Here is a 14,402-nt window from a genome sequence, read left to right as displayed (position 1 = left end):
GGGGTTTTTTCACCCTTTTTGTTTTGCACTTTACTTGAGTATTGTTTACTTCCGTTACTATTTGCAGATTTCACAACACCCATCACAACACTTTTTCTCTTCCATGAACAGCTCAAGACATGTTGCATATACTATGAAAGTAATGTAGAGTTCAAAGATATAATATTTTATTATACACAGTTGTACAAACTAACAAAAAACTATGCTTGAATGTAACAAAAAAGGCAAGTGATGCACAGCCACAGGCACTTCTTTTCTTGGAACTTTTATTGTCAATAGAAAAAAACGACAATGTCTCCGTCTCTAATGAAACACTAATGCGATTGTTGGGTGACTTTATTTGCGAGTCGCGCCGGTTTGATTAATGTAATGTTAGATTTTTTTCTTTTTTTTTTTTTCTTTCTTTTCCTTTAAATTTTCATGTTAATTAATAATTGTATATATATTTTTTTAATTTTTGAAAAAATATGTTCAGCACAGTTGCCACCTAAAAGTATGTATTTTAAAGTACAAGTGAGTTGTTTACCAGAGTGAAATATAAATACACGCGAGATTTAAATAATTACAAGGGAGACAATCCAGTGTCAACAGCGACACCTACAGAATACAGAATTTCTTGGGGGAAAATCATATATACTTTTATATAGAATAATCAAGGTCTATTGACTTTTATCTAGTTTTCATATATTTGTTTGTGATAATGTCAGTTAATGGGAAATTGCTAGTGGTAGTTCAATGATAATTGATATGTACTAATGTAGTCCAAATAATTATGACGTCTTGAAAGGCTATTATAATTTTTTTCTTTGACGCCTTACTTCGTCAAAGAAAAAAATTATAATAGCCTTTCAAGACGTCATAATTATTTGGACTAGTACTAATGTAGTTGTATACACCTTATCGCTATTTGTCCGCCATTACTGGATATCACACAGGTTCCCGTAAAATTTTGACGTCTTTAAACAAAATATCTGACGCCACAATGGAAAAGTGATTGTTGTATACATGTGTCAAAAGTTCAAGCGGCAGGGTCAGCCGGGATTAGCGATAAGGTGTATTAGCATTGGCACATCTCATTTCCATGGAGATTATATACATGTATATATAATTAGTTGGCCCAGGTCCCTCAGTCATGGTCTTTTGACAGAATATTTTGCATAACCTACATTTCAAAGTATGGCTATTTAAATTTCAACATTTACATTTTACTATCAAAATAACAAAAAGGATACATACATGAATCTCTATATAAACATTTTATTATATATTAATACTTTATATAAAAGATTACCTTTCCTCTTTCTGATTTACAGGCTAAATAAGGCAGAGTTAATTGCTAGATGACAGACTCCAAAAGGTCCATTTTGTCCTTACTCACACAGTGAATACAAAGAAAAGGAAACCACTCAAATCAAGATCAGTATGTTGATGTAGAAAGATATTTAATGAAATACTTAAATTTACAGAAAGTAACAGAAAAGCAACTTGTATATAGTAAAAAATAATTGTTAATTTTCAGATCTTAGTAACTATATAAAATCAAAGAAATGATCTTCTGTCAGTGAGATTAAAAGTCCACTCTGAGATAAGGTCACCTAGAGATAAGTGTTTAACATAAATCAAAATGTGAGGAATTTACATATGCAGTTAGGCAAAATGCTTTTAATTTTTCTTAGAAAAAGTATTTTTAGAAGGATTTTTGTTTTCATTTTACTATATATACATGCTAGAAGAATATGAAATTAACATGCTATTTTGATGAAAAAAAACTTTGAAGAGAAAAAATATAAAAGGAATGGTCTTTGTAAACAATAGTAACAATTAACAGAATTATAAACCTCTCTCTGAATTAAAATAATGAATGAAATATAGCGTTGTGTCTGTTTGTTTGTTTACTTTTGTTTATGTGAAGTTTTGTGCTAGGTTTCAAAACTTAGCAACTGCAAATAATGCTTCTTGTTTACTGTAAAACTGAAGTCCTTTACACTAAAATAAAGTCACTTTGACTTTCATTTTACACATGGATAAGTTCAGATATTAAAGTTTTGCAAAATGGTCTTTAAATATAAAAAAGAAGATGTGGTATAATTGTCAATGAGACAACGGTCCACAAGAAACCAAAATGACACAGACATTAACAACTATAGGTCACCGTACGGCCTTCAACAATGAGCAAAACCCATACCGCATAGTCAGCTATAAAAGATTTAAATAATTACAAGGGAGACAATCCAGTGTCAACAGCGACACCTACAGAATACAGAATTTCTTGGGGGAAAATCATATATACTTTTATCTGGAATAGTCAAGGTCTATTGACTTTTATCTAGTTTTCATATATTTGTTTGTGATAATGTCAGTTAATGGGAAATTGCTAGTGGTAGTTCAATGATAATGATAATTGGTATGTACTAATGTAGTCCAAATAATTATGACGTCTTGAAAGGCTATTATAATTTTTTTCTTTGACGCCTTACTTCGTCAAAGAAAAAAATTATAATAGCCTTTCAAGACGTCATAATTATTTGGACTAGTACTAATGTAGTTGTATACACCTTATCGCTATTTGTCCGCCATTACTGGATATCACACAGGTTCCCGTAAAATTTTGACGTCTTTAAACAAAATATCTGACGCCACAATGGAAAAGTGATTGTTGTATACATGTGTCAAAAGTTCAAGCGGCAGGGTCAGCCGGGATTAGCGATAAGGTGTATTAGCATTGGCACATCTCATTTCCATGGAGATTATATACATGTATATATAATTAGTTGGCCCAGGTCCCTCAGTCATGGTCTTTTGACAGAATATTTTGCATAACCTACATTTCAAAGTATGGCTATTTAAATTTCAACATTTACATTTTACTATCAAAATAACAAAAAGGATACATACATGAATCTCTATGTAAACATTTTATTATATATTAATACTTTATATAAAAGATTACCTTTCCTCTTTCTGATTTACAGGCTAAATAAGGCAGAGTTAATTGCTAGATGACAGACTCCAAAAGGTCCATTTTGTCCTTACTCACACAGTGAATACAAAGAAAAGGAAACCACTCAAATCAAGATCAGTATGTTGATGTAGAAAGATATTTAATGAAATACTTAAATTTACAGAAAGTAACAGAAAAGCAACTTGTATATAGTAAAAAATAATTGTTAATTTTCAGATCTTAGTAACTATATAAAATCAAAGAAATGATCTTCTGTCAGTGAGATTAAAAGTCCACTCTGAGATAAGGTCACCTAGAGATAAGTGTTTAACATAAATCAAAATGTGAGGAATTTACATATGCAGTTAGGCAAAATGCTTTTAATTTTTCTTAGAAAAAGTATTTTTAGAAGGATTTTTGTTTTCATTTTACTATATATACATGCTAGAAGAATATGAAATTAACATGCTATTTTGATGAAAAAAAACTTTGAAGAGAAAAAATATAAAAGGAATGGTCTTTGTAAACAATAGTAACAATTAACAGAATTATAAACCTCTCTCTGAATTAAAATAATGAATGAAATATAGCGTTGTGTCTGTTTGTTTGTTTACTTTTGTTTATGTGAAGTTTTGTGCTAGGTTTCAAAACTTAGCAACTGCAAATAATGCTTCTTGTTTACTGTAAAACTGAAGTCCTTTACACTAAAATAAAGTCACTTTGACTTTCATTTTACACATGGATAAGTTCAGATATTAAAGTTTTGCAAAATGGTCTTTAAATATAAAAAAGAAGATGTGGTATAATTGTCAATGAGACAACGGTCCACAAGAAACCAAAATGACACAGACATTAACAACTATAGGTCACCGTACGGCCTTCAACAATGAGCAAAACCCATACCGCATAGTCAGCTATAAAAGGCCACGATATGACAATGTAAAACAATTCAAACAAGAAAACTAATGGCCTTAGTTATATAAAAAAATGAACGTTAAACAAATATGTAAAATTGAGATAACGATTTTTTTAAATGTTGGAAATTTGTGCATTGCATTTGTATAACAACTTTAAAATGCTGGAGTATTAACATTCAGAGACTTTTTCAGAATTGATGAAATGGCTTACAAGGCAGTGACAAACAGTAACGGAAACAATCCAAACTTTGTAGAACAGTGGGTGTCTAAAGTCCTTCACTATTCTTCACAGTATGATTCTCAAAGGTAAACTAGTTTTCAAATATTTCCATTATTTCCTATTTGTTTACATGGTTGTCTTTCTTGGCTGTTGCAAGATGTAGCCAGTATTGGGCTGTGAACCAAACAGACATGTATTGGCTGTTGTCTGCTCTATGGTCGGGTTGTTGTCGCTTTGACACATTTCCCATTTCCTTTCTCAATTTTATGTATTACTTGTGCCAAAATGATGAAATTATACATATTTCATTGAAAGTGATCAATTGATACAATGTATATATCCCAGTCATCTGTGTTTTTATTACAGTTGGCCAGCATCTTGTGTTGAAGGAAAACCTAGGGTGTACCCAAAGTATGGTGATATAGCTGGAGCTTGGGCTCAAAAACAGAAAGATGCCAATCAGTTTATTGAGGTACATGTATATTTATATATAGTATTCAGAAAAAAACTACACAGTTCAGTAACACCACTTTTAAGCACCACTTTTGGGTTATTTTGTGGCAGCCAGTTTTAATTGGTAGAGTAACCTGGAGTGCTCATCAGGATAACCACCAACTTTTGATGGGAAAACTGACAATCCTAGTCAATAATGAATTAAAATTGGAGTCAAGTGCACCCGTTCACTCTGCCACTGAGGCCCCTGCTACCCATTTTAAGATTTCCCTAAACATTCTTGTGAAATCATTAAATTAAAAAAAAATCTAAAACAAAGATGTATAAAAATCTTACAGTTTCTTCAATTAAAATATCAAAATAATTTGCATCAATATTGCAAAATTCTCTATCTTTTGACAATGTAATAGAAATTTAACATTGTAATGATGGAAATGAAGATGATGTTCATTGATCAACAAATGCATAAACAAATTCAGAAAACGAATTTCTTATTCTATGGTACATTGTTTATCCAACAATTCTTTTTTTCATGTGTAATTTCAACTTTTGTTTAAGAAAATTTTATCTTTTCAAGATTGAATATGAAGAGAAGATCTACATTGATAAAATAGATATTTATGAGACATACCATGCAGGGATGGTTAAGTGTATAAAGGCAAAACATCCAAATGGAAGCTGGGTTAAAGTATGGAATACTCCCAAAGTCAGTTGTATTACACATAGTAGGATATTTTCACCAGAGTTTGAGGTAAAATTATTTAAAAAAAAATCCAATATTAAAAGGTGAAATTTACCAATCTTAAAAGCATAATACATGAAATGCATTGTGATTACATTTTCTAATCAATCAAATAAAAAAAACCAAGCTAAAAAGCGTCTATCTCTTTGGTTGCTGTCAATAAAACAGCAAAAGGAACACTGTTGCAAAGATCTATTAGGGTTCTGTTTTGTATTCTTTAACTAGCAAGAGATATTTTTTTCTGCCCTATGTACACCCACTGTTTATCCTTTAGTAACTATCTCAATGATTTCATGTTTGTCTGCTTCCCTTCAGCACATCAGTTTGTAGGTTTGTGTCAAATTATTACTTTAAAATTGGTATTTGCTGTTTCTCCACCAAACATTAAGCACTCAGAAGAATGAAAAATTAAGAATCAGAATAATGTCTCATGGAAGGAAGACATGTCTTTATGAATAACTACCTGGTGAACTAGCATACTTAAGTTCCAATTCATTGTATCAGTCTAAAGAAAAGCAGAGTGTATTCCAATGACTTGAAATTTTATTTTCTCAACCCCTATTGGAAATTCCACTAGACATAAAGTATTTATAAATCAATCAGTCACATCCATTCTTTTCCTTCTTATAACACATTTGTTGTTATTTAGAAAGTACAAAAATACATGCACCATAATTCTCAATTGAAATTGTTATTCATTAAAACCTTAAGATTTGTTTGGTTCTAATCTTGATTCTATTTTTTAATATTTTACAGAGACTGTCTTTCCAGAGCAATGTACTTAGGATAGAGGTTGATTGCACAGTTGCTGGTAACTGGTGTGAGATTGATGCTGTAAAAATATCTGGAACAAAATTCAACTTTGGTAATTTTATATTCTACATACATGTACATGTTTATGTTGTTGTTTATAGGTTTTTTATGCTCCACCTACGATATCCTACGAAAGTAGAGGGACATTATGTTTTCTGGTCTGTGCATTCGTTTGTTCATCCCTCTCGTTTGTCTGTTCGTCCATTCGTCCCGTTCCAGGTTAAAGTTTTTGGTCAAGGTAGTTTTTGATGAAGTTGAAGTCCAATCAACTTGAAACTTAGTACACATGTTCCCCATGATATGATCTGTCTAATTTTAATGCCAAATTAAAGTTTTGACCCCAATTTCACGGTCCACTGAACATGGAAAATGATAGTGCAAGTGGGCATCCCTGTACTATGGACACATTCTTGTTTCAACTTTTGTTTAAAGCTTACTTCAGATCTTTACACATCTGTGTTGTTATTTTTTGTGTTATGTTAGCATGAAATGCAATCAAAAGTCAAATTCTATTGTCTTCATATCTAACTCACAGGTTAACAAATGATCCATATATTGACCTTCTTCATAGATCACTCATCTAATATATATACGGGTTAGTTACCATTTCTCTATAAACAAGGATCTAATAGTAAACACATGAAATATAAATATTGATAGATTGATGTACACAGTTGCTCATTTCAGTATGACACAATTATTTAAAAAATGAAACTTTAAACTAAAGTATAATTGATAAATGTGTTATTCTGTTATAGACTTGCCGCCTTCTCCAGCAGATATTACCAATGATCTGGCCAAGCTTGTGAACAATTCACAGTTCAGTGATGTGTCGTTTAATGTAAACGGGAATATATTCCATGGTCACCGAGCTATCATGTCTGTGAGATCAGAATATTTCAGAGCTATGTTCAGTTTTGATGGTTCCAGTCAAAAGGTAAAAACTATGAGCACTAAAAACTACATATATTGTATAGCAATTAAACATCTATAAAATGATATGTAAGGATAAATGTACTAAGGAAACAGATTTTTTAAAATGAATAGAAAAGTAAGATGAGCCTCCTAGTTGGGATCCAAAATAATTTATTGAATGCTAATTTGAATTTTGTTTTAAGGTCCTATCAGTATGATATTTTAACACATTGATACATCGGATCAAATTTTGTAAAATGAATAAAATGAAATGGTACAGTTTTACCTGCCTCATTTTATCATGTTTATAATCAGGTTTCAAATAATGACCTCATAATTGTCTTAGGTTGTTTGGTTTAAACTGAAAGTCGATTTTATCAGGGTTTGGTTAACCAAGGTTTCACTATGCTTAGTAGCAAATACAAGTAAATTGTATGTGCAATACAATCAATGGCAATAATGCTGTATATGACTATATGCCACCTGTAATGATATTGATATCAGTCATGGTTGTAAAGGCTTTATCAAACCACTAATCTGTATGATGTCACATCATTGATATCAGCAATTTTTACCAGGGCTTTATCAAACCCCTTATATATGTTTTACGTCATGTCACCTGATATGGGTTTTTTTTTCAAAATCACTCTCTGTATCAACTATCTACCAACATAATCCCTTGAGCAAAGCATGCGCAGTTGAGACTATATTCAATTATTGGTGTCTTGGGTTGATACAGGTGTGATATAGTAAAACCCAGATGACATTCTCTATTTACAGTCCTGCTTAGCCATAAGATTTTTCTTTCTTTTTTTCAGAATTCATCAGCGACAAGTTATGATTTATCAGACAAATCTCCTCCATCATATGAGTCACTTTCAAAGTTACATGAGGTAAGATACCTTGATTAATATTGTAAGTCCAAGTTGAAGCTCCATTTGAATAACACTATTTTAATATTTTTTTAAACTTTATAAAGCTCTATGGATTTCGTTTGACTTTGTTTACAATATTTATGCCCCTTTAAACTCTGGTTTAGTTTGTTTTAATAATTTTCAATTTTGTTCTGTTTCCCACGAAAGGGGGGAGTGGGGCACAGGCCCCCCAGGCCCCCCTGGATCCGCCTATGAATAAAAAAAAATCTCCCTTTTTCACAACCTTATAGCAAAGGTTCCACATATTTGAAGATTTCAGTTTAATCACTTTACCTACCATAAACAAAATGGTTTGGAGACAAATTTTACTTATGATTGATCTTTTTTTTTTAACAGAAACCAATTGAGTTAAAGGACGTGGATGACAGAGCGTTCTCAATCATATTACATTACATCTACACAAACAAGCTACCACAAAACTGTCAAAGTCAGATTCTTCCAAAGGTTTGGAGAAGTAAGTAAATAATGAGAGAGGTTCTCAATCATATTACATTACATCTACACAAACAAGCTACCACAGAACTGTCAAAGTCAGATTCTTCCAAAAGTTTGGAGAAGTAAGTAACTAATAAAATTGAAAATATAAATGGGGAATGTGTCAAAAGAGACAAAAAAACCTGACCAAAGAGACAAAAACCTGATCAAAGAGCAGAAAACAGCCAAATGCCACCATTGGGTCTTCAATACAGCAAGAAAATTCTGCACTAAAGGCGTCCAGTGAACGATGTTTGTCAATATTTTCAACATTGCAATGCCACCTTTATAGTGTCGTTATTGTGTTTACATTGTATCCTATCTATATGTTATGTACCATTGTGTTTACATCATTAACATCGTATACAACATGATGTTAACAATGTCGTGTCAACATTGTGTTAATGTTGTATATATAGAGTCTACACCTTTGTGTTTACATCGTTCACATCGTATACATCGTGATGTTAACAATATCGTGTCAACATCGTGTTAATATTGTATACAGAGTCCATACCTTTCTGTTTACATCGTTTACAGCGCAATGTTAACAATATCGTGTCAACTTCGTGTTTATATTGTATACAGAGTCCAAACCTTTCTGTTTACATCGTTCACATCGTATACAACGGAATGTTAACAATATAGTGTCAATATTGTGCTTATGATCGACTCTATAACTTTCTGTTTGTCTTGTTTATATTGTTTACATCATCAACATCACTCATTGTAATGTTGACAATATTCACAAAAAAGTTGTTTTTTTCAATTATATTATTCAATAAAGTCTGTAGATTACATGTATAGTTTGCATTTTTTTTAACCAGAACAAATCTGAACATCGTTAACATTGTATACATCGCGATGTTAACAATGTCAACGATGTAAACAATATACAAGGGTTCAAACAATGTAAACGATGTTGACACAACATCATGTTAACATTGTAGATATCGCAACATCTACAATATTGAATAATCATCTTGCACTGGACATTAATGCTTCAGCTTGCCCTAAACAAAAATGTATGCTAGTTCAGTGATAATGAATGTCATACTTAACTCCAAAATATATAAAAGAAGCTAAAATTAAAATCATACAAAACTAACAAAAGCTAGAAGCAAACCACCCTATAAGTTTTATCATTAAACCTTTTTGCTTGTACTCGCTTTATAAACATTAACATTAACTTAATTCAATTTCAAATATTGGATTACCTCAGTTATACTAGGAAATGGATTTTATATCACTTATGTTTGGCTTGTCAGGAAAAGAAACATTGAATGAAGGTTGTCAAGTAATTTCTTTTTTGTGTATTTTTGTTGTTTTTGGATAGGGTATTTGTATAAAGATTAAAAATGAAAAAAGTAGTTCTCTATATAACATTAGGGAGCTACCATTTGATTTTTATGGGGGGGCTAGGATGAAATTTGAAAAAAATAGGCAGGACAGGAGTTTTGAGTAAAAAAAAAAGGCAGGATGAGCAACTTGGTAAAAAAAAAAGGCAGGATGACAATTTGTGTAAAAAAAAGTCAGGATAACTAGTAAAAAAAAAAGGCAGGACCGAATAGAGTAAAAAATAAAAAGGCAGGACAGAGATTACAACTAAAAAAAAAAGCAGGACAAAATTTTTAATCCTAGCCCCCCCATAAAAATCAAATGGTAGCTCCCTTAGGTATGGTGTTCAAATATAATTTTTCATAAATCCACATTATCGCTATTTTGTGCATTTTTCCTTTGATCTTTTTTTGTGATATTTTTCATATCATGCTACTAGCTTGAGATGGAAAATAATCGCTAGAAACTAAGCAGGCATGTGGTGTTGCTAACGAAATTGACAACCTCGTCATAGGTAAAATAGCGATAAACAGATTTCATTGGTCATCTCAACTTGATTGCCTTTCTCGCTTTCGCCGTCCTGGCTCAAGCGAGAAAATCAATCTCGTTGTGATGATCAACGATAATCTATAAATACTTCACATTTTCACTTATTCATATTGATCTCTTTGTAGCTGCAGACAGGTTTTCTTTAGATGGTTTGAAGTCATTGGCCATCTTTGAATTGAGTTCAGCATTGACTATACAGAATGTTGTAGAGGTATATGTAGATGTTATCTCTGCACTTCCTATAATAGGTAAGAAATTAGAACATAAAAAAATGCCTTGCTGTAAAGAGAAACAAATCTATACCTTTACCTAAATCAATTAGTTATATATCATAAACAAGAAGGTTAAAAATTTAAATTTTATCCCCTTTTCCATGATACTCATGGTAAGAAAAATTGTATTTATCAATGCTGTTTTCCCCCTAATATTCTGCAACAACAAAAAATCTGTGATATTTAGGGGAAGTTTTTAATGGGCATGTAGGCTGTTTAATATGTATCTGATAACAGTTGCTCAAACATGTTAAATTGAGATGAAAATGGTATTGTCTAAAAGGAGGATGTTGTATTCAAGATATGTGGAATTTGTTTACTCATTCTTAGTAAATAAAATTCTTTGGTTAGACTTGTTATTTAAAGACTTTTGCCTCTATCTTTCAGAAAGTATCAAAACTATTTGTGAGAATTACATGCAGGAAAACATGGCAGAGGTAGTACGACTACCATCATTTACATCACTTCCTCAAGGCTTGATGTTAGAGCTTATACAGAAAATGACGGAAAAAATGAAAATATAATAAATAAATTTCATGTAGCACATTAAAAAAATATGTATATTTTCATGTTGATTTCAACAATTATTTATAGTTCCAATAATGGTGTTTACTTAGCCATACTTATTGCATTCCATTAGCTTTACATTTGTTCTTATTTTTTTTTATATTTTCCACTTAAAAACTGTATTTATGATGATAAGATATGTTGATACATTGTGGTGATTGAACTCTTTATACTAGAGAACTTGATTTTAATGCAATTCTTTTTTTTTTTCTTCTTTTTTTTTTCAAATGCAGTACAAGTTTTAGTACATTTTTTAGTGGAAAAGACAATTAAGTTTTAAGGAACAATTTAGTTATAATTTCATATTTATTTTGTGTTATCCCTTATTACATATATTATTAATGCGCTAACTGGAATTATAATGTCTTATTTTTATGTCTTAAAATTATTTTAAGTTTTGCTGATTGTTAGTTATGGGTACAACAAGTTATAGATTTAATCCCTTTCTTTAGTTTTTTTATATTTTCATGACGAATCGTTAATCATATTGATTTTAAATATTATGATTTTTAAGATATTAAATCTACTTAATTTACAACTACTGTAACATTTGAACCTGTTCTAATTTTACATTTCAGATTATGCACCTTTGTCTTTCATCAAATTTGTTTTAATTAGATTTCTAATATGTAGATTTTTGAGGGCTGATCCAAAAAGTTACAGCTGATGATTTTCAGATTTTTTGTGTCCATAAACATTTTAATCAGTCCACATATTCATCATGATTTTGATGAATGATGCTTGGTAAATTTTTTGTTTATTACTTTTTATTATATATACTTCATATACTTTAAAAATTCTGTGATACATGTGTGTGTATTTATATAATTGCAAAAATGTTATGTTCATGTTTCAGTCTATGGTAAAATATGTACAGGGTTTTCCCTGGATTGTTTTTTTTATTATACCTCACATGTCTCCTCAGACAGATTATTTTTAGACAAAGAATCTTTAGAAACATGCATTCATAATGAAAAACAGATATAAAAAAAAAATGATAATGTCAACTTCAGTGAAGGAAACCTAAAATTCCTTTCACAAATTATTTTCTTTGCCAGTTGCAATTTTCACAGCTAGCAGAAATCTGTTTGGTGACTCTTATATATTTTGTCATGTATAGTACCATTTTTATTATGAAAACGGTTTGAACATATTACCAGTATATATCACATAATTGACCAATATAGAATACATACTATAATTTTTGAATGTCTTAAGGAAACACTGTTGTTATTTTCTTCTCCTCATCATATTTGAAATTAAGTTATATATATTCTATTCAATATATAAAATTCCTTCTCTTTGTCTTTAGAAGATTATTGAATTTTGAACTCATCAGGCTGAATACTGACCAACTTACAATAAATTTGTTATTATATATCTTTAATTCTTTGAAATGTGTAAATTATCTACAATTCTGAAACTAAAATGTGAACATTTTTATGTATTTTATTGATGATATACAGTTCATAATTTTTATTTTTATCTATCTTTGTTCTTCAATATATTTGTGTTATAAATTTGTTGCAAATTATTCTTATTAATTTATTTTTGTATATTTGTTAATTATCTCAGGGCGTATTATCAATCATATTTTTTAGAACTTCAATATACACATTTGTATTTGTTACCAAATAATCTATACACTTTGATGTTGTTATTTACTTTATTTTACAAGTTAAATATTTTAATGAAAAATACTTGTTTGTTATCGGACTTATGTAATCATTGATTAATTTATAAAATTTACCACTATCTTACAATGTGTTTTGTTTTAATTATCACACAAAAATAAATGTAGGTTAATCGAATTACAGTATGCATTTTACATTTATTAATCAGGTTTTAAGTTACTGAAGATTCATTATTATTTGTTGGATGATTTTTGTTTATACAAGATGAAGCTAACAACAAAATTAAATATTCAACCAATTATAAATTTTTCTATAGACTTGTATGCAGACTTGGCAAAACCACGAAATTAAATAGCCATTAAATGTATTTTTTTAATGATCCACGAAAATTAGTACCCAAAAAAATAAAGGAATCCACAGTATGCTCTGGGAAACAAATGCATAACTTTAGCAGATGTTTGGAAAAATTCATAATCAAAATGGCTAATTTTTTTTAAATGGAAACAGAAGACCTGTTGGTGACCTTCTGCTGTTGTCTGCTCTATGGTCGGGTTGTTGTCTCTTTGGCACATTCCCCATTTCCATTCTCAATTATAATTAAAAGTTAAAAATTCTTTTTTTATAAACAAGTGTTTTGCATTTGACAAACATTTTTGGAATCTTCAGCAGGAAGGCTGAGAGTAAAAACACTTAAAAAAACTTTATCTGATTCTCTCGAATGACAACATTACAGGTTATTTAAATGAAGAATACATAAAAAACAACATAAGCTGGTGTCCCTATATTGAATTTTTCCAAAATTATTTGTAGATTTCCAATGATTATCAAGTTTTCTTCTGATTTATACTATGAAGGGTTATATAACTTCAAGTCCCAAATTGAACCTTTCTGTTGATTGAGTGGAACAAACCAACCAAAAACTTGATTGTATCAAACAGCTTATATTTTAAAATATTTTAATTTCAAGGATTGCATAAAAGAAAATTCATTTGTTATAACATGATTTTTTTTTCTCAATATGAGTTATTATAAAATTACGATATTTAGTCATATATTCATTATAAAAATTAGGAGATGTGGTATGAGTGCCAATGTGATAACTATCAACTAGAGACCAAACAACAAGAAATTAAACTGTATGGCATTGAATGTAAATTATATGGCACTAAACAATGAGTTCATCTCAACAATGAGTTCATCTCATACTGTAAGCTATGAAAAGCCCAACCACTAAGAGATTCTAAACAATTGAAAAGGGAAAAAGTAAAGGCTGATTCATGTTCAAAACAAAGAAAAAAAAGGCAGACAGCTACCAAGGAACACCACTGAAATACATTTGATCATAACAAAAAATAAGATGTGATATTGGCGGCTTAATTTGTAATGTTATTCCTACAACCAATCTTTCAATCTGATTCCTAATGTATAATTAAAGAATTCAGTAAAAGCAGTCTCTTGACAATTTGTGATAACCTTTATCTCAAAAAAACTAATTATAATTATATGATTTACTAGGTATACAAAGATTGGGGTGTTCTTTGAAATGTAATTAAAGTGACACTTCAAACACAGGCCAGCAAAGGCACACTGTTAGAGATGGCCAAAAGAATATCACTATCAAGATTAGGAAAG

General features: G+C 30.2%; 1 protein-coding gene across 2 annotated transcripts; it reads left to right on the top strand.

Annotated features, from left to right (window-relative positions):
* Positions 1-20: 20 nt before the first annotated feature.
* LOC139487845 (TD and POZ domain-containing protein 1-like) lies at positions 21-12,899 on the top strand. 2 transcript variants are annotated; one of them, XM_071273005.1, is made up of 11 exons: positions 21-139; positions 1,314-1,420; positions 4,051-4,164; positions 4,445-4,550; positions 5,109-5,282; positions 6,030-6,138; positions 6,845-7,023; positions 7,820-7,894; positions 8,273-8,390; positions 10,423-10,545; positions 10,957-12,899. In XM_071273005.1, exons 3-11 carry the CDS (start codon positions 4,061-4,063, stop codon positions 11,091-11,093), a joined length of 1,125 nt encoding a protein of 374 aa, XP_071129106.1. In that variant the 5' UTR covers positions 21-139; positions 1,314-1,420; positions 4,051-4,060; the 3' UTR covers positions 11,094-12,899. The 2 variants fall into 2 exon arrangements, with proteins under 2 accessions (XP_071129106.1, XP_071129105.1); XM_071273004.1 differs by lacking the exons at positions 21-139; positions 1,314-1,420 and adding an exon at positions 2,969-3,079.
* Positions 12,900-14,402: the final 1,503 nt, after the last annotated feature.

Source organism: Mytilus edulis, chromosome 9 (genome assembly GCF_963676685.1).
Source record: "Mytilus edulis chromosome 9, xbMytEdul2.2, whole genome shotgun sequence".
NCBI lineage: Eukaryota > Metazoa > Mollusca > Bivalvia > Mytilida > Mytilidae > Mytilus > Mytilus edulis.
The sequence above is the reverse complement of the archived record's forward strand: the minus strand, read 5'-3'. Positions and strand labels throughout refer to the sequence as shown.

Excerpts from the sequence above, each read along its gene's own strand:
- LOC139487845 (XM_071273005.1), top strand. The coding sequence starts at position 4,061 with ATGGCTTACAAGGCAGTGACAAACAGTAACGGAAACAATCCAAACTTT. Across the intron at positions 5,283-6,029 it reads TATTTTCACCAGAGTTTGAG|AGACTGTCTTTCCAGAGCAA; the intron begins GTAAAATTATTT and ends AATATTTTACAG. Across the intron at positions 7,895-8,272 it reads CACTTTCAAAGTTACATGAG|AAACCAATTGAGTTAAAGGA; the intron begins GTAAGATACCTT and ends TTTTTTTAACAG.